Source organism: Arvicola amphibius, chromosome 2 (assembly GCF_903992535.2).
Source record: "Arvicola amphibius chromosome 2, mArvAmp1.2, whole genome shotgun sequence".
Lineage (NCBI taxonomy): Eukaryota > Metazoa > Chordata > Mammalia > Rodentia > Cricetidae > Arvicola > Arvicola amphibius.
In genome coordinates, this window is record NC_052048.2 from 117,551,934 (window position 1) to 117,572,809 (window position 20,876).

The 20,876-nt window shown below is 40.3% G+C and overlaps 1 protein-coding gene across 7 annotated transcripts in view; it reads left to right on the plus strand.

Annotated features, from left to right (window-relative positions):
- Positions 1-20,876, plus strand: part of Thada (THADA armadillo repeat containing) — a 301,348-nt gene that overhangs the window by 19,015 nt on the left and 261,457 nt on the right. For all 7 annotated transcript variants that reach the window (XM_038318638.1, XM_038318640.1, XM_038318639.1 and 4 more), the window contains 10 exons: positions 384-535; positions 1,292-1,447; positions 2,491-2,613; positions 5,257-5,380; positions 7,570-7,724; positions 11,279-11,486; positions 14,554-14,689; positions 14,968-15,104; positions 16,105-16,263; positions 19,318-19,475. In XM_038318638.1, coding sequence (XP_038174566.1) covers positions 384-535; positions 1,292-1,447; positions 2,491-2,613; positions 5,257-5,380; positions 7,570-7,724; positions 11,279-11,486; positions 14,554-14,689; positions 14,968-15,104; positions 16,105-16,263; positions 19,318-19,475 — 1,508 coding nt within the window. The remainder of the gene's footprint in view (positions 1-383; positions 536-1,291; positions 1,448-2,490; positions 2,614-5,256; positions 5,381-7,569; positions 7,725-11,278; positions 11,487-14,553; positions 14,690-14,967; positions 15,105-16,104; positions 16,264-19,317; positions 19,476-20,876) is intronic.

Below are 20,876 nucleotides of genomic sequence, written 5' to 3' on the forward strand. Positions count from 1 at the left end.
AAAATACATGTTGTGGATCAATGTGTTCAAGGAAGTTACAGCCTTTGAACTAGTACAATGTTTCTAATATTCTTGTGTAATTGTTTTACTTTTCTCCACTTGATTTTTTTCTTCTAATTCACATAATGGTGGATTTTTTTTTTTAAGATTAAAGACCAAAAGTAAAAGTATTAGAGAATAAGTTTTGATTTCTTTTTATTAATAAGATAATTACGCTTATTTGAAATTATTGGCATGAACAATTATTTTCAGTCATTTCTATTTTAGAATAAGCACTTTAATTGGTTTAAAATTTAATGTTAATTGGAACATAAAAAGTTGGCATGCCATAGTCATTGCATAGCACAGGAATGATCTTTGTCCTTGTGCTTTTCCCCTCTTAGGGGCTTGCAATTGCAGAGGGGCTCTGGGAGCTTTGATGGCCTGTCTACGAACAGCTAGAGCTCATGGGCATCTTCAGTCTGCAACTCCTGCCTGGGAGACCCTTGTGTGCGGTGCAAGGATAAAGCAAGGCTTAATTCACCAACACTGCCAAGTAAGGAAACTCGTGTTGCACCATTAGTCCCTGCTAACTTCATTCTGTTAGTGGTCCTACTAGCGGCCCCTAAGTTATAGGGGGTCCATTTTGATAGTAGAGGGTGGCATCTTTGTACTCAGTCTATGCAGTGTCTGGTTGGGAACATGGACAAGTTACATGAAGAACCTGCAGCTCTAAGGGACAGCACAGAGTCAGTATGCCTAGTAAGGGGCTTTACCTGAAAGATTTAGAGGAGCCCAGCAGTGTCCGCGATGACTGGTTAGGAAATGGAGTGTTAGAACAGCACACAGAATGGAGGCGAAGCTCATATTGGGAGAGTGCTAGAGCTAGACTAATGACTTCATTGATTCCCAGTTACCAATAGAATGGGTGTGTTCATTGCTTATCAGTACAGTCAGAGATGAAGTTCTGAATAGGAGCAAAGGAAGCCAGGAGACCAGCTAGTGTGAACTGCATGTGAGCTGTGAAGGCCTGGAGTGAGGTAGCTCTGAGAAGATGAGAGGGGTGGAGCTAAAAGCTACATAAGTAAGGCTTTGGCTTGTGAATGTATGTAAGGCTCAGTTTATACATTTTATAAGAAATAACTAATTATGAGGTGTTTTGGATTAAGAAGCCTTTCTGAGGTATATGTGGGCAACATGAAATTTACTTTTTTTTTTTTTGGTAGCTTACACAAATATCACACATTTGAAGTAGTTTAGGCTTTTCCTAGTTCTTGGGGAAATTAACATTTTATGGTTTGGTGTATTTCAGGTGCGGATAGATACACTAGGCTTGCTTTGTGAAAGTAACCGGAGCACAGAAGTGGTCTCTCCAGAAGAAATGCAGTGGGTTCAGTTCTTTATCACGTACAATCTCAACAGCCAGTCTCCAGGGGTGCGGCAGCAGATTTGCTCGCTCCTTAAAAAGGTACAATCTTGCATCAGAATGGGAAAGTGTAATTGCTCAGAAATTGCTGTTTTAACAGGTCCCAGATTTGGGGCGAGTGTGAAATGGTTGTGGTTGGGCTGCCACGTTTCTTCATGGCTTCAGTGTCTTCTGAGTTCAGCAAGTTTACATGTGGGATTAAAATACCACACAGGGCCAGGCGGTGCTGGTGCACACCTTTAATTTCAGCACTCGGGAGACAGAGCCAGGTAAATCTCTGTGAGTTCAAGGCTAGCTTGGTCTTTAGAGCTAGTTCCAAGACAACCAGGGCTACATAGAGAAACCACATTTCAAAAAACAAACAGAAAAAGTTTTAAAATCCAAGACAGAAAGTTCTTTTATTTGGGTGTTTAAAAAAAAATTGACCCTGACCTCTTTACAAATATAATTTTAAAACATTTTATTCATTTACGTAGGGGACAGGTGTATATATAGGGGTGCAGTTATGGAGGTCAGAAGACAGTTTGCAGGAGTTGGTTCTCCTCATCTGCTGTGTGAATCCTGGGAATAGACTTAGGTCATCAGGCTTGGTGGCAGACACCATTACTGAACTATCTCACCAGCCCAAGTTCTTTTTTTGAAAGAAAAGAAAGTCCAGCATTGGAGTTCTTGGAGCGTGGGTGATTTGAAGATGGGGGGACGGCAGCTCTTGCATTTGTGAGCACCTCCGGACTGGTGATTTCATGGTAGCTCACCTTGACTCATTTGTGTAGCACATCTCTGTTGAGCAACTGGTAAGGTACAGAAATGACTGCATCATCTCAGCTTCAACCAGGTTAAAGGAAATGGGAAAACCGGTTTGATTCTGGTTGCAGTAATATGTTGTTTTGGTAAAACTATAAAATGTTAATTTTATGGCAAAAAGAGACTGCAGATTTCACGACATTTTATGGCAAAAAGAGACTGCAGATTTCATGATTTGAAATTGCAGGCACTGCATCCACCTTAAATTATTCCTGCTGGCCTAGGTTTACTGTGTGATTCACATTGTTTTCATTTTTTAAATGTCTTTTTCTCCTTAAAAGTTGTTTTGCAGGATACAAGAAAGTTCTCAGGTACTTTATAAGTTGGAGCAAAGGAAATCCACACTTGACTCAGAGAACCGGTCCAGCGGAGAGCAGCCTCCTGTCTCTTTGCAGCAGTATAAGGTAGGTCATGTGCCGGACACACAGGACTGTGAGTAAGCACTAGAGGGCAACAAACAGAAATCTCTTGCTGAATTAGGACTTTGTGTTTTTCCTTGTCACGATGGGTGTTACCTATTCCTTCTGGGACTGGGTGCTCCACTGGAAGGAGCTGTGGTTGTAGGACCAGTGCAATACCTGAACTGTGACAGAATGACATAACTGGGCTCACCTCTGAGGAGCTTATGTTTTGAGGGGCCAGTTTACTTATTTCTTTGACATTTGTTTAGTTGCTACCTCTAAAGTCTACCTCTTCACGGGGCAGAAGACTCTACTGAGACTGTGACTCAGATTGACAGCTTTTGTGTGTGTGTGACAGACACAGAATATTCGTGTGTATGTGGTCACGAGTGCATGCATGTGGAGGGCAGAGGTAGATATGACCAGTCCCTCCCTTACTCTTTGAGACAGGTCTCTCACAACCCTTGAGCTTGTTTTTCAGCAACTGGTTGGTAGCAAGCCCCAGGCACCCTCTTCTCTGTGATCTGGGACCGAGATCACAGGTGTGTGTACATTGCAACCCTGGGCTTTGGTGTTAGGGATCTAGCTCAGGTCCTCATGTTTGTAGAACAAGCACAGTACCAACTGACCCATCTTCCCACCCTCCTGTTTTGTATGTCATCCAGAGCTATATAGTGAACTCTGTCTCAGAAATCAAACAATCAAACCATACAAATAAACATCAAAACCACCAAAACCAACAAACAAACTAAAACCCTGAACAAGTTGGTTTTGAGGGTTAAATGAGATAACCCTTTGTAAACACTCACTGGGGACTGAAGAGACGGCTCATTAGGTACAGGGGCTTGCTGCTAGGCCTCATATCTTAAGTTCCACACCTGGAATCCATGTGCAGAAATCCTTCTCCTGAAAATTGTCTTCTGATTTCCACATGGGCACAGTGGCATTTACTGCTCATGTTTGGATACATACATGATAAAGAAAATAATAAAAATAAAAAGTCTTTAAAAGTGGTTGAGAATGTATATGGAGCCCTGCCCTGTGAGAGAGTGGGGTGGTGTTTATCAGCCGCTCAGAGCATTGCTGGGTTTGAGGACATAGCTCCTTTGCCTCTTACTGAAGGAGTGACATGACATTCGTGAAATGTCGCGTAAGCACTTAGGAACATGAAAGCCTACTGTGTGGATCGAGATTCTAAATTTTCACAAAAGCTTGTGTTTTAGTTTTTCTTAGATACTCCCTTTTCCCTCTCTTGAGACAAAGTCTCACTCTGTAGCCCAGGCTAGCCTTAAACTGTGGTCTTCCTGTCTTAGTTCTGAGAGCTATGAGTATAGTCTTGTGTACCATGTCTGACAGATATATGTTTCTTGAACATTAGACACTTAATCGAAGTCAATCTTGTGGTTATGATCATTTCTTATTACTGTTAACAGTCTGTGGCTTTTGGAGGTTGTGAACTTTGCCCTGTTTTACCGTCATCATACCAGTGGGTACCATGCAGTGTGTGTAATAGGCCCAGTGCCAATTACAGACCAAGTGCCGAGGAAGAAGGGGGAGGACTTAGAGTGAATTCACTTATAAGTAAATATGGCACGTGGAATGCCAAAGCTGAGTAAGACCTGAGTGTGGAAAATGCACAGTAGAGAGTTCTTGTGGTTGGTTATGGTATTTGGAAATCTTACTAGGAACCATAAGTTAGCTAGACTGGGGATGGAGTTCAGCGATAGAGTGCTTTCTTAGTGTGTATAAGCCATGTTTGGATCCCAGCCTGGGTGTGGTGGCACATGACTGTTGTCTCAGCACTTACAAAATGGAAGGCCACCCTCTGCCGCATAGCACTTGGATCTTTTTATGACTGCCACAGCTCATGTAGTAGTCTGTACTGACTACTTCTTTTTTCCTCTAAAACTTTGGATAACTGCATACCTGATGCCTGAAGGCTTCTGTCTGGAGCAGTGAGGAATTCATGAAACCCTGGCACAGACAGGGCCTGAACAGATCTTGTTTTTTTTTTTTCCTAAAACTATGATTTTTTTTTTTTTTTTTTTTTTACTGTTGAATCAGTAAAGACAGGTTTAATTAATGTCATGGTGTAGTTTATGCTTTAGGGCTGTCCATGTTACATTCCTGTATCAAATGCCTGAGGGAGGGTGCTTTGGAAAGGATAGGTTATAAAGAGGAATTAGTGGCTGGAAAGATCAAACAGCGGAGGTGACGGTTCCCTGCCCATGTCATGAGATAGCAGAGTGGTGGGCACAATATGGAAGGAGCATGTGCTAAGGAGTGAACAGGAGAGCAAGCTGAGAGAATAAACCTGTCGTGAAACAGCCATCCCATGGAACTTACAGCTTACCAGTAACCTGATTCACTCCTGACAGCAGTAATCAATTCCTGTGGGTGGAGCCCCTCGACCCAATTACCTCCCACCATGCCTTGCCTCTTAAATTTATACTGTCCCACTGGGGATCAAATTTGAAGCAGATGAGTCATTAGGGGATAAACTGTCCAAACTCTAGCAGGTGTCAAGCTGAATAATCAAGAGTCTTCTTTCTTTAGTAAATGTAACAAAAGCAATCCTCCTGAAGGGAAGCACCTAACTGCCCGTTAACTTCATTATTCTTAACTGTAGTTTGTTTTTAATTTTAGAATTTCATGTCATCTGTTTGCGACATTCTTTTTGAAGCATTGTTTCCTGGATCTTCCTACTCAACAAGGTTTTCAGCTTTAAGCATATTGGGATCAGTAGCAGAAGTGTTTCCTGTCTCAGAAGGTAAGCTTCACCAATGTGTGGGAAACATAACAATTGGCCAGCATTTTGTTGTCTTTCGATAGATCCCTTCTTAATCATAGGTCTCATATGTACATAATTAAAGTTGCTAGAAAAGGGCAGATGGGAAAGAAACGGTCTCCTCTTTTTGTCGGTCACTGTCTGCTCAGCATATTGTCACGTTGCGTGGATCCTCTTGACTTCCTGCACCAGGACTTCCCGTACCTCACATTTGTTTGTGCTGTTATAAGAAAGGGCTTCATCTGTTGAGTTTAAAATGAAAACCACGGTGGTTTATCTTATATTTAATAAAAAGACGAAAGGGCCTTTGTGGTTAAAATGTGGTTTCTCATATATGCCATTTCCTTGGAGATGTCTATACCTTCAGAAATCACATACTATAGTACAAGAACCATTGCATGACAAAATCAATTAAATTTGATTCCAGAAAAAGAAAAACTATGAGGAAAAGAATAATTCTATACTTAGTAAAAAGATTGAAACAGATCAAAACCTACTCCTAGCCTCTGGATATGATAATACATGCTTTTAATCCCCGCACTTAAAGGACTGAGGCAGGGGATCTCAAAATAGAAGCCAACCTGCTTTACCTTGTCAAAACCTTGTCCCAAAACAAATACAAAATCAAAAAGTATTCTAACAAAGCAAAGTCTGGGACAAGGGACTGATAAATTCCACCAAGTATTTATAGTTATCCCTTCTCATAGTCTTTCACAAAACTAAAGACCTAGGAGGGATGACCTTCTGATTCATTCTGTGAACTCATAGAAAGCCAAATAAGGCTTGTAGAAGGGTCAGCAAGATGGCTCAGTGGTTTGCTGCCTGGCCTGCCTATGTGGTAGGAGAGAACTGACTCCCGCAGATTATCCTCTGGCTTCTTCATGTGCACAGTGGCACATAAATGCAATAAAAAAAATTTAAAAATAAGGACACTGTAAGAAAACTGTAGACCAGTATCTCTTATGAATATAGATTCAGAAAACCTCAAGTAAATACTCCACCAAACAAAATCTAGCAGCATATTAAAAATATTGAACACAGGGCTGGAGAGATGGGTAGGATGGTTAAGAGTACTTCCTGCTTTTTTAGAAGACCCAGGTTCTATTCTTGGTTCCCACATAGAAACCCAAAACCATCCATGACTCTAATTCCAGGGAATCTGTGCTCTCTTTTGATTTCTGTGGGCACTGGAAACATGTGATACACATGCATATATTTAGGCAGAACACTCATAGACATAAAATAAAAAAAAAACTCAAAAAAATGTATGCAGCCAAGTGGTGGTGGTGCACACTTTTAATTCCAGCATTCGGGAGGCAGAGGCAGGTGGATCTTTGTGAGTTTGAGGCCAGCCTGGTTTGCAAAACAAGTTCTAGGACAGCCTGGGCTGTTACAGAGAGAAACCCAGTCTTGAAACTTGAAATAAGAACAAGAAACAACAACAATAACAAAAATGTGTGCTACAACCATGTGGAATTTATCCCAGGAATTTGGGATAGGTCAAAATAAAAAGATTATATAGGATGTCATTGCCTGTCATTCTGTCAGCTGACTCTAAGACTTTGGATCTTAGGTCAGTAAGTTTTTTAAAAGATTTATTTTTATTATATGTCCATGAATGTTCACCTGTATGTGTGTGTGTGTGTGTGTATGTATGTATGTATGTATGTATATCTGTCTTCTGTCTTTCTGGTGCCCACCAAGGCCAGAAGGCAGCATTGGATTCTCTGGACTGGAGGTATAGATGGGGGCTAGATACCATGTGGTGCTGGAAACTGAACCTGGGTCTTCTATAAGAGCACCAAGTGCTCTTAAATACTGAGTCATCTTTCTAGCACCATGAAGATTTTTAAAAACAGGTTCCTAAGTTTATTTGTTCCTTTTTATTTTCAAAGTAACCGAGAGATCTTTCATACCCTTTAATATTTTTAAGTCTTAAAAATGTGTTTTATATTTGTAAAGCTGTAGTACTTACTTTGTCATTTGAAGAGATGCAGTTTATGCTATTGTATAGTGTATGCTGTGTAAAGGATGAAATGAAATTTTATTGTGGGTAAAGCAGGAAGTATGAAATTTGTACTGATCTTATATAAATATCTGACCAAGATAACTTTGGGCAGTTGATTTTTTTTATTTATTTTTAAATGGTTTTCATTTATTAAAAATTTAAGGTACCATCCAGACAGTGTATCAGCTGAGTCATGACATTGATGCTGGCCGTTTCCAAATACTGATAGAATGTTTTACTAGTACTTTTGAAGAAGTGAAAACCTTAGCATTTGACCTTCTGATGAAGCTGCCATCAGTAACAGCTGGACAGTTTCAGGTATTTGGACTTTACCTATGTAAATGTGCATGTATGTAGAAATCTTATTTTAACTTAGGTAAAGCAGTCAGGATTGTCCTGGGTCTTTGCTTCCTTAGGTCATTTGAGTATTTCTTTCAGTTTCTGTCTGTCTGGTCTAGCAGGAATGGTAAAAATCCACATCACTGAGCTATACTTTTTAGAACTGCTTTGGTGGAAGGGGAGGTGTAGGAGGCAGTAGGTTTTGTTGTTTTCAAGATTATTGGTAGATTTCAGTTATGTGGTCTCCATAGTTCCCTTGGACTTGTAATATTTGCTCAAAACATATCACTTACGGTAATTTTGAGGTTTTAAAGATAATCTTCCTGATTATAGACTGAGAAGCTGAGCATACATGAGCTAGAGAATGTGTTTCTGGTCTTCCTCTAAGCAGTAGCTAAACCGAGACTGAAACCTCAGACTATTTGAGGCTAGCAGCAGTTCTCTGCAGAGGCGCTTGGCCCCAGCCCTCTCCCTGACACTGCTTTTCCTGCCTTGGGGTAGGAAACAAAGGTGGGATTAGGGGTAAAGGCATGGTATAGGGTAGGTCTGCAGGGACACCCAGCTAGGCACTGTCCTCTTTAACTTTTTCTGGGGATGTGGGGTCACCAGGACCACAGTGAGGGTAGAGCTTTGCCTTCCATTAGCATTTTCAGAGGCCAAGGGGCAGAGGGGCTACAGCTGTTAGGTTATATTTAGGGTATGCTGTACAGCCGTCTTATAGGTGTGGGATTCAGAGGAGCAGGGTCTACCAAGACAACACCATATTGTTGTTTCTGTGTCTTTGGTATGGCATCACAGGGACTCAGGGTGTCACTGTTCTGACTGTGTCCAGGTTAGGAATGGCTGCCCAGTATCTGGCTGTATCTGTAGTCTTCCGGGTGCCTTAGTGATCAGAGTTCTTTGGTATCCGGTGCTAAACTCTTGTGCCCTATAGAGTTTAAAAATACACTTTCTTTTATTATTAGTACAGCTTCCCTTACTATTTATCACATATAGCTTTTTATCATATAGATTAGCTGTGCCTCATTCCTTTCAAATAACTTTTGAAAGGTGTTGTAAGGGGAGCGGTGGGCTGTGTCCCACCGCCCGGCTAGCTTATACCCCGAAATAACAACACACAAATTGTGTTCATTTAAACACTGCCTGGCCCATTAGCTCTAGCCTCTTACTGGCTAACTCTCACACATTAATTAACCCATTTCTATTCATGTGTATTGCCACTTGACTGTGGCTTACTGGCATGAGTCTAACCAGCATCTGTCTTGGGCAGGAGAATCATGGCGTCTGCCACACTTCCCTTCTTCCCAGCATCCTGTTCTGTCTACTTTGCCCACTTAAGGGCTGCCCTATCAAAAGGCCAAGGCAGCTTTATTCAACCAATGAAAGCAACACAAATAGAGAAGAACCTCCTACTCAAGGATATGGAGTGAGAAGGTAAACTGTAGAAAGAACTGGTTCTTCATACCTGTGAAGGCCCTGAGAGGACCTCTGCATCTTTAATTCCATAAATGTGTACTCATAGAGACACATGATATTTAGGAAATTTCTGCCCCATGTGGTTTAAGTTAGGATTTTAGTTATAGTATCTGGCCATTGACATAGACATTTATGATTTTAAAAGGAGACAGGCAAGCTGGCTCAGTAGGTAAAGATGCCAGTCACCAGCCTTGTGATCTGGGTTTGGTCTCTGACCTCTACAAGGTAGAGGAAGAGAATCAATTCTTTAAGTTGTCCTCTGACTTTCATTTGAGCGCCATAGGGTGTGCAAGTCCATTTCAGGTCACTACTCCCAAATAAATAAATGTAATTTAAACAAAAGAATCGACCACCTCCTCTTTAAAGAAAGATTTTAAAATATTGGCTATGTATTTCCAAAGTCCTGTGTTTTATGTAGTGTGTCGTTCTCTTGAACAGTGTAGGTTAACATTTAAGTATTCCCTGAGTGCCAGCTGAACCTCTCGAGTACCCGTGTATATATACATGTTCTTGATGTATGTCTTTCTTACGGTCTGTGTATATATACATGTTCTTGATGCTATGTCTTTCTGATATATGGCTTTTCTACTCATTGGGTTTACTACCCGTCTTTCTGTGGAGCTGCAAATCTTGTGTATTTATGGTACATTAATATTTTAAGTTTTTGAATTACATTTTCATTTATTTGTGCATGTGTGCTACTGGGGTGGTGTGTGTGTGGTGTGTGTGTGTGTATGTTGTGTGTGTGTGTGTGTGTGTGTGTGTGTAGGTCAGAGGACATCCTGCAAAAGTTGTTTATCTTTTTCCGCCATAGGAGTTCCAGGGATCTGATTCAGGTTTTTAGGCTCTGAGCCATCTTTAGGTTTCCTTGTATTAATATTTTGCTCTAAATGGAATAAAAGTATTCTCAGTTTTTTTTTTTTTAAGTTTTTTTTAGACAGGGTTTCTCTGTGTAATAGGCCTAGTTGTCTTGGAACTCACTTTGTAGACCAGGCTGGCCTTGAACTCACAGAAAGCCAAGTACCTCTGCTAAGTGGTCTGTTTTAAGACTGTTTATTTTCTTAGTGATTTATAGGTAGTGTAGTTTAAGATTTTATTCTTAGGTAGAAAGATGACTTAGATGTTTATTTAGTACTTTCTGATAATTATTTAGATTTCATTTTTTTGGCCACTCAGTTTTTTTTAGGTTATAGAAAATTAAATGTCAAGTAGAAAATAATTTAGATTAAAAACAAACTGACATGCAAATCAATACATTTGCTCTCTACTGTTTTGAAATTGTTAGACATCATTGTCAGCGTACTAATAATCAAATCCAAAAGTTAGTTTCTAACTCCTCTCATTAGATAGTTATGGAACAATCCAAAAAGAATCACAGTAATACTAAGTAACTAAACACTGATGTCCAGAATGGTTTGATGACTATGTGGCTTGACAGCTGTGGGATTGGGGCTGGAGTCCATGTCTCCCATTGGTAACCCAGTGTCCTTCCCTAGTTGTCACAGTGACTTTTCCCTTGCTCTGTGTTCTTTAGCCCAGCGAGGAGTGGACTCTTAAGTAAGGCACGGGTGTAGGATTTTGGCTGCCAGGTTTCTGAGTCTGATTGACCCTTTCTTCTCCAGTTTGTATGGAGTTATGCCATGAGGAGCCTTTCTTTGTCTCTGTCATTTGAGCAGCCAGTTCTGTGAGAAGGGAAAAGGGGCAAAGAACAGTAATGTGGTGTTCAGATAAGACATAAACTGAGAAGCAAAGCTAATGAAACTTGTGCTTTGAGTAGAAGGTGGTCTGCCTGGGAGCCTAGCAGAGTTCACAGGAAAGCAGTATCTGTTTGCCCATTGAGTTTCCCAATGGAAATTATGTTCAGGGTCTTCATCTCTGAAGTGATTAATGTTCATTACCAAGTACTGTAGGAAAAGTAGCCTATGTTCATGGAGAAAAGCAGTTCATAGTCATTAATGCTCATACTGAGTCACAGCCAGATGGTGGGTATGAACTTAAATACACTGTTCCTTTAAGTTCCTCTCTGTCATGGTGATGGAGACTGTGCTCTGCTCTAGGATCCTGAGAAGCTGCAAGACCTGTTCCAGGCAGCACTGGAGCTCAGCACCAGCACAAAGCCATACGACTGCGTGACTGCCTCCTACCTGCTGAACTTGCTGATATGGCAAGATGCCCTGCCAGCCTCCCTTTCTGCCTCCTCAGCATGGCTGCTCACATGTGAGGCTGGAGAGAAGGCTGCTGTGCTGGAAAGGAACACATTAGTGGGTTTGTATTGAGAAAGTGATCTTTCACTGTCATTTATCAAATCCTTTATGTTAGTTTTTTTTGGTTAGAGTACCCAATGGTTCAATATTTTCTTGTTTTTAAAAGTTTCTAGCACATAAGAACATGAGTACCATTTATGCAAATTAATAGTTTATTCTTCTTTAACACCTATTTCTTCTGTTTTCTTTTTTCCCTCTATTTAACAACCTTAACTGTCCTGGAGCTAGCCGCGTAGACCAAGCTGGCCTCTAACTGAGATCCATCTGCCTCAGCCTCCTGAGTGCTGGGATTAAAGGTGTGTGCCACCACGCCCACCTGTTTCTAAACAGAAGATTTATGCTAAATAATTAATTATTGTGCATTAATGGAAACATTTTGAAGAGGACATCTTTTCTTTTTTCATGTTACTTTCACTGTGACCACACACAAATCATCCTCCTTGTATCTGTACAGAGCAGTTACTTTGATGTTGGGATATTTTCCTCAATCACTTCTCCACCTTATTATTTTGTTATTTTTAAAAGCATTAAAACTTAAATGCTGTTTGTGAGTGTACTTGAGTGGCGTGTGCATACATGTGTGCATGTGCATGGAGGCCAGAGGAGAAGATTTGCTGTCCTGTCCTGTCCCTCTGTGTTTTCTTCCCAGAAATCAGTTCTCTCACTGAACCTGGAACTGCACTAGTGGCCAGCAAGCCCCAGCGATCCTCATGTCCATCTTCCACAGTGCTAGGGTTGTAGGCATCTGACCACACCCAGCTCTTGGATTTGAACCCAGGCCCATATGCTTGCATGGCAAGGTAACATTGAGCTATCTCTGTAGCCCTCACCTTAATTTTTGAGACAGAATCTCTTCATTGAACCTGGAACTTGCCATTTCTTCTTGACTGGCTGTCAAGGAAACTTCCAGATTCTGCCTGTTTCTGCATTCCACCTCTCCACTGGGGTTACGTATGTGTGCCGCCATGCCAAACTTTTATATCCGTGCTGGTGATTCCAACTGAGAGATTCCTGCTTGTATAACACTGAGCCAATTCTCCAGCCTCCCTCCCCCACTTTCTACTCTCTCTTTTTAAAATAGGATCTCTTGTGGCCTAGGTCAGCCTGAAACTTGCTTTGTAGTCAACGGTAAACTTGAGCTTCTGCTCCTCCTGCCTTACCCAGTGCAGTACCAGGCATTGAGCCCAGGACTTTGTGCATGCTAGGCAAGTGAACAGCAAGGTCAGGAAGCAACACAGCACCACCAGCTTAGAGGGAAATGCAGACCAAAATTACAGAGAGGAAAGTCTTCATTCCAAGTGTGATATCTAAGTAGAAACCCGGAAATTATAAATGTTGTTGAGGTTGTGGAGAAGAAAATAGAATATGCACTGCTAGGGTCGAGGGTATGCACACAAACATTTAGCCTGTAAATATCCAGAGAAATTAAAACATAAGCCCAGTCAAGAATTGTACAAAAATGTTTGTAGAAATATTATTCATACTTTTCTAAAAGTTGAAATAAGCCATGTGCACATCAATTGCTGAGTAAGTAAAAATGTGTTTTGCCTGGACAGTGGACTCCTGTCCAGCGTATAAAAGAATGAATTATTGATGCAGCTTTGATGAACTGTGAAAACATTATGACAAGTGAGTGGAGCCAGTCTCATGTTACTTTTTTCTATTTATGATTAGTCTAGAATAAACAACAAAAAAAATTTTCTTTTTTTTTTTTTTTGAGACAGGACTCATATAGCCCAGGCCAACCTCCAACTTGCTATGTAGCCAGGCTGGTCCTGAACTCCTGATCTTCCTACCTCAGTTTCCCATGTTCTAGGACTACAGACAGGTATATATCACCACACCTGGCTAAGAATAGGCATATCTATATGGACAAAATAAGTCAGTATAGAGCAAGAGTAGAGCTACCATGAGAGGAGAGACTGTTGCTTCTGAGTGAAGGTTTTTGTTTTAGTTTTGTGTATGTGTCAGTAGACAGTAAATGTTCTAGAATAGTGATTATGTTTGTATATAGAAAAAATGACTTGTACACTCTTGATTTTTATTGTATTTGTGCATGTATGCACGTGTAACAGTGTGAATGTCAGAGGACAGCTTTGGGAGCCAATTCTCTTCTTCCACCCCTTGGGCCCGGGGGCTCCAGCTCAGGCAGTCGCATGTGGTCGGACGCTGCTCTGGCCACTGAGCCGTCCTACTTTGCTCAACTTGTGCACTTGAAATGTGAGACTTGCTTGGTGTCTGAATTGTATCTTGATTACACTGTCCTGGAGCTAGCTCTTGTAGACCAGGCTGGCCTTGAATTCACAGAGATCTGCCTGCCTCCTGTGTCCTGGAATTAAAGGTGTGTGCCACCATCTGGCTTGCATTCCATTTTTTAACAGTGTCTTAACTAGAAATTGCTAACAGGCTCTGATACCCCTGAAATCTTTGATTCAAACTTCTGACTTAGGGGCTAGAAGGATGACTCAGTTGGTAGAGTGCTTGCTCTGCACACGGGAAGATCTGATTTGGGATCGTCAGTGTCTATGGAAAAAGCCTGGTGTAGCAATGTGCATTTATCATTCCAGCCTGGGGAGGCAGACACAGGGAGCATCTTGAAGCTGGCCAGCCTTGCTGCGTCAGTGAGCCATAGGCTTAGTGAAAGATCTTTCTTCAGAAAATAAGGTGGAGAGTGATCAGAGAAGGTATCCAGCATTGACCTGTCTTCCAGCTGTACATACGCACGTTTGTACATTTGTGTACACTCACAGACCTCTAGTACATGGGTCTCAACCTTGGGGTGTGACTCCTTTGGGTAGCCCAGGACCATTGGAAAACACAGATATTTACATTATGATTCATAACAGTAGCAAAATTACAATTATAAAGTAGCAATGAAATAATTTTATGGTTGTGGGTCACCACACAATGAGGAGCTGTATTAAAGGGTTGTAGCATTAGAAAGGTTGAGAACCACTGCCTGTAGTGTAACAGTTAGTTGAGCTGGATGTGTTTTCTATAAATAAATTGTAAATGTGTTCTATATATAACTGAGGCTATTTCAGTTTCTCTTTGCTTTTTTTTCCCAGTTATTAAATGCTTGATGGAAAACCTTGAGGATGAGATATCTCAGGCTGAGGACTCCCTGCTTCAGGCTGCATCCTCATTTCCAATGTATGGAAGAGTCCACTGTATAACAAGAGCTTTTCAGAAGTTGCCTCTGCAGTAAGAATACCCACGACTATATCTTGTTTTAGAAATACACTTGTGTCTGGCATTTAGCTTTCACTGGAGTCTGTTTTTGGGAATGAATGTTATGTTGCCTTAAAAAGATTGAAAATTAGATTTAATTATCTACCCATATATGTATATTTTTAAGTCCCTAATATTTCATATACCACACAGTTTTAAGCCATAAATTCTTGCAGCTCTTTTTTATGTTAATTTCATTTCTAAAATGAGTGTTTTGCTTTCTGTCTCATGTCTCTACTGTGTTGCTGCAGTGACCTGCAGTTGGTGGGTGAGTGGAGGCTAGTGGTGGAGAGGCTTTTGCTGCTGTCCTACAGGCTTTCTGCTGTGGTGTCTCCTGTCATCCAGAGCTCCTCCCCGGAAGGCCTCATCCCTATGGACACTGACTCAGGTCAGCAGTTTCTAACTATTATAAATAGCCCCCAGCAGGAGAGAAGTTTTACACAATGGTGTAGTCAGTGGTAAGGTGCCTTTGCTCCTGTGAGCATACTCACCCATCTTCCCATAGGCAGACTTAATGCTATTCTCTGAGTTAGAAAGGAAAAGAAGAGGGACAAAGAAGGGGATCAGTGGGAGTGAGGAGGACAAGGGAGGGTAAAGTAAGGAATATGATCAGAGTATGCTATGAAATTATGTTCATCATTAATCCTATCATGTAGCAACAGGTAACTAATCACATGGAACAAGCAGAAACATCTAATAGGAGATATAGATGGCATACATCTATTCAGACAAGTGTGGGAAATATAGAGGCTCAAAACTGTGTTCACAGGCATTCAATCAACACATTATGCTCACTGATGCTTCCCTGAAATTTTGTCAAAAAAAGCTAATTTTAATAACCAGGAAAAAAATAACACTACCCCCAACTCCCCACCCCAAAAGCCAAGAGAAGAAGAGAAAGAGAAACAATCAGAACAAAATTTTAGCAATTCTATCTATCTAACTATGGCTCTTTGCAAGGGAGTTCAGGATATATGACCTATAAAACAAGAAAGAAGTATAAAACATATATATAATATTTATATAAAATATAAAAAATTCTTCCCCCCTCAGGAGCTCGGGACAGAATTCAGGAAAAGTCTGTGAGATAAGAGTCTGTTGATCTAAGATCAATCTTTTTAAATTTAAAATCTTTTTTATTCTTTTAAAATTTTTCATTCAGTAAATTTTGATCATATTCCTTCCCCTCCCAAATCTTTCCAGCTCCTCCCCACCTACTCTTAAATAATAATAACAACAATAAAACCTCTTATGCATATTCACAAGATCTACCTACATTAGGGAACTGAAACATTCAAGATTGCTCATTTAGAATCTACCAGTATTTGCCTGAGAGAAATCTGTGTGACCTAGAACTTGGCATTCATGCATACTTATCTTTTCTTCAGAGTCAGCAAGTCGCTTGCAAGTCATTCTCAATGAGATTCAGCCACGGGATACTAATGCTTACTTCAACCAAGCCAAAATACTGGAAGAACGTGATAGCTTTGATTTGGAGGACTTGAGTACCAGTGTCTCAAATATTGATAGCTTTGCAGATATCAAAGGTAAAATACATGAAATACTTGATACTGTAATCAGTGGGGTGTTGTGTTTTGTTTGTTTGTGTGTGTGTTTCCGAGGCTTGAACTCAAAGCTTTGTAAGGCATGATAGGCAAGTGTTGTACCAGTGAACCTAAACTACTGTACACTGGCCACAAGTATTTCAGTAATGTAAAACATATAGGCTGTCTTTTTTTAAAAAAAATTGTTTTATTTTAAAGTGTGTGTGTATGTGTGTGTGTGTTTGCATACTTAAGTGCAGGTGTCTGGGAAGGCCAACTGTGTCAGATCCTTCTGGAGCTGAAGTTCATAGGCCGTTGTGAGTTGCCAGATGTGGATTCTTAAACCCAGACTCTTAACTACTGAGCCATCTTTCCAACCCCAGAATAATGCCCTTTAGAGTTCAGATTCTAAAAGAGTTCAGATTTACAGAACATGTCTGGAAAACAAAGAGTTTTCTTTTTAATTTAGGTTTTGGAACTACTTTATAAGAGCTTTCTCAGAAAGTGGTATGTCTTAGTTCAACATAAACGATGCCACAACAAACCTTTTGGACATAAAACTCTTTAACAGCCCAGCCGGGAGAGCAGGACACATGGTGATGATGGGCCTGGGCGTGTGGCCTCACCTCCTCCCTGTTGCACAGTCACGGTGTCTTCTCCGGGAGTTCTTAAGTCAGCATTAATAAAGGAAACCTTATTATCAAGCAGAACGTGAGCTTCTGTGTTATATCAAACCACCAGATCACAAGAAGTAATTTCTTAGTGATTTGCCCTGTGGCTATCTATATTCTCCACTAGGTGGGGTTATCGACTTGCAAAAAAATTCTCTTTGCAATTTGTATTTTTTTTCTTTTCTTTTCTTTTCTTTTCTTTTCTTTTCTTTTCTTTTCTTTTCTTTTCTTTTTTTTTTTTTTCGAGACAGGGTTTCTCTGTGGCTTTGGAGCCTGTCCTGCAGCTAGCTCTTGTAGATCAGGCTGGCCTCGAACTCACAGAGATCCACCTGCCTCTGCCTCCCGAGTGCTGGGATTAAAGGCGTGCGCCACCACCGCCCGGCTGCAATTTGTATTTTTAAAATGACAGTTATAGGTTTTTACTGTAATGCTGAAATGTCAATTTAAAACAGTGTAAAGTCATGCTCCATATCCTCCCCAGTTCTACCCAGCTCCCATTTTGTGTATAAGCCATTTTCTCCATACTGTGTATTTCTAAGTGCATTTATTCTTTTAGCTTTGGAAGCTTTCCTTTTAAAAGCAAGATAGAAAAAACAGTTTTGTTAACTTTTTTTTTACATTAATAGAATTTTTTTATGTTAGTAATAAAATACACCTAGAACTTGGATAAGAAAATAAGTAGGCTGGAGAGATGGCTCAGTGGGTTAAGAGCACTGGCAGTTCTTCCAGAGGACCTGGGTTCAATTCCCAACACCCACATGGCAGCATATAACTGTCTATAACTCCAGTTCCAGGGGATCTGATACCTTCATACCAATGCACATAAAATAAAGTTAAGTAGGAGGACATTTAGCTCATTTGTCATGTGATTTAAACATACTTTGAAAGATAAATATTATTTGCTTTTGATTTTAAAAGTTTTATCTTGGGGCTTGAGAGAGAGCAGTTAAGAGCCCTGTATGTTCTTTTGAAGGATCTGGGTGTAATCCCAGCACCTACATGCTAGCTCACAACTGTCTGTAACTCTAATTCCAGAGGATCCAATGTTTCTTTTTCTTTTTTTTTGGCCTTTGTGGGCACCAGTCATGCATGTGATGATACACAAGCAGGCAAAGCAAAACACCAGTGTGCATTAAAACACAAAAAGACATATTAAATGTTCTGTGTTAGGGACTGGAGAAGTAGCTAAGTGGTTAAGAGCACTTGCTCTTGCTTTTCTATCTATCTGTATCTGCTATCCACCCACCCACCCATCTATCACATCTATCTGTCTGTCTGTACATCTGCTCATCCATCCGCCTTCCTTCCTTCCTTCCTTCCTTCCTTCCTTCCTTCCTTTCTCAAAACTTAGGACTAGGGGCTGGAGAGATGGCTCAGAAGTTAAGGGCATTGCCTGCTCTTCCAAAGGTTCTGAGTTCAATTCCCAGCAACCACATGGTGGCTCATAACCATCTGTAATGAGGTCTGGTGCCCTCTTCTGGTCTGCGGGCATACACACAGACAGAATATTGTATATATAATAAATAAATATTTTTTAAAAAAACCTTAGGACTAATATTTGAATATTAATAAAACAAACTTTCCATCTCTCTGGCACCCATAAAGTATTTCTCTCTCTCTCTCTCTCTCTCTCTCTCTCTCTCTCTCTCTCTCTCTCTCTCTCTCTCTCTCTCTCTCCCTGTCTCTCTCTCTCTCTCCCTGTCTCTCAGTATAGATGCCCATGCTATAATTTTTTTTTTTTTGAGACAGAGTTTCTCTGTAATTTTGGAGCATGTCCTAGAACTAGCTCTTGTAGAGCCATGCTGTAATTCTAACACTCAGGAACTCAGGATGCTAGGTAAGGAGGGTTGTGAGTTTGAGAAGTCTGAGCTACATAAGGAGATACTGTATATAAAAAAGCAAAACCAAAACAACAAAATTTTTATCCGTTCCTTAACTGATAATGATAAAACAACCATTCTCACTAAAGTAAACAAGAAGTATTGTTTTTTAATGCTTAACCGTGTAATACTTATTACAGATGGTTGTGAGCCACCATGTGGTTGCTGGGAATTGAACTCAGAACCTTTGGAAGAGCAGGCAATGCCCTTAACTTCTGAGCCATCTCTCCAGCGCCTAGTCCTAAGTTTTGAGGCAGTATTGTGTTTCATTTTAAGTTTATTTGAAAGTAACAAATTAAAAAGTTAGCATGCTTCATTCCCATAGCGTGTTCTCTACAAATGTTAGCGTGTTTTGTTTTGTTTTGTCTGAATAAACAGAACATATGACAAATTGGTTTGTTCAAACAGATCATTCTTGAAGAAATTATGAGTAAGTGTGTCCTAAGAAACCTGGGATGTGAGGAATCCTAGCTAGTGTTGCAATAGTGTTTGTTTTGTTCCTGAAGGTAGAGAAGGAAGAACATGTGACGTCACTGCTCAGATGGTCCTGGTGTGCTGCTGGAGGAGCATGAAGGAAGTCGCTTTACTTCTCGGCACCCTCTGCCAGCTTCTCCCCATGCGACCTGTCCCAGAATCCTCTAGTGGGTTATTAACAGTGCAGCAGGTAAGGTGGATGGCTCTTCCACCAGGGATTGTTTTTGGCTAAGGCATGGGCCATTATTTGTAGATCAGCTTTTAAAAACAGGTTTGGACCTTAAAGATTTTACAGATGCCAACTGAAAAAGTAATTTTAGGGTATTAGACCTAGTATATTTTTAAAATAATGGTATTTTAAGAAATATATCAGTAATTATAGATTTGCCTCACTTTTGACTCCAACATTATTATAGTTTTTTATTTCTCTTTTTAACATATGTAAACTTGAATTCTAGCTGAAATTATCTATTTAGTAAGACACTCCCTGCCCCCGTCTCTTAAAATTTCAAAGGAATGAAATGTAACACTGGTTGGTCTTGCTCTCCTGTTGCCCCCCTTTCAGTAGTAAAGTTGTGGGCCTTAATGTGTTTGACAGACTTGCTTGACCACAAGTTAGCTCAGCATCTGGGGCTGTTCAGGGATCTAGTGCTGTGTTTACAAGAAGCTAGCTCACCACAAGCATTTCATTTGGAAATATTGTAGATTTATTAGATTTTTGTTTTTAATTGATTCCTTCTTCTTTTCCATATGGTTTCAATAAATCCATTTCCCACAGTTTCCCAGCAAAGATATATAGCATGCACTTTCATTTTTAACCTTTTTCAAATAAAGATAATTTCCCCCCGTAGGGTGTTACAACATTCAAGAACAAAACAAATGCTGTAGTATGCTAATGCTGGTTATTTCTACAATAACCATGTGACTAGCGCCATGGAAATAATGCTAATGTTTTTATTCTCACACTCTGGTTCATGTGGTTGCATCTGGCTAACAGCTGGGCCAGTGATGTTGCAAGAAGGCCTTGGAAAAGCACAGGGCAAAGGCACAGAGCAGCACATTGTGGGCGGCATGTTCCCCAGTCTCTTCCAGATCAAATAGGCCTTGGTGTTCTAGAGTTACTTGGAGCCATTACTCTGACTCACAATTGGGCCAATGCCTGTTTTTTTGCTGAGGAACCCAGTTATGATCAGCTGTTTCATTGTTGAACCCACCATCTTGTTATGAAGTAAGCATGTGCTATTTCCCTTGTCAGCTTCTCTTTTCAAGGACAAATTGAGGAAAATACATTTTGCTTTTTACTGTAACTAAGAAAGGCTTAAAAGTGCCTCATGAAAATTATTTGCCTTAACACCCTTTCCATTACATCAAAAGTTTGTATTATAATGAATTTATGTGGAACAGCTGTGTTAAAATTGGGAACTAACGTAAAAGAGATGTTTGGTGTTTAAAAAAAAAAAAGAAACAAAAAAAACAAATAAATAGTTGTATAAACTAAAGAATTCTTCAGTAGCTATTTGTATGAATAAGTAGACTCTTGCCCATTAAGAAAAAACATTTCTCTCCATTCGGATAAACCACACAGTTTTCC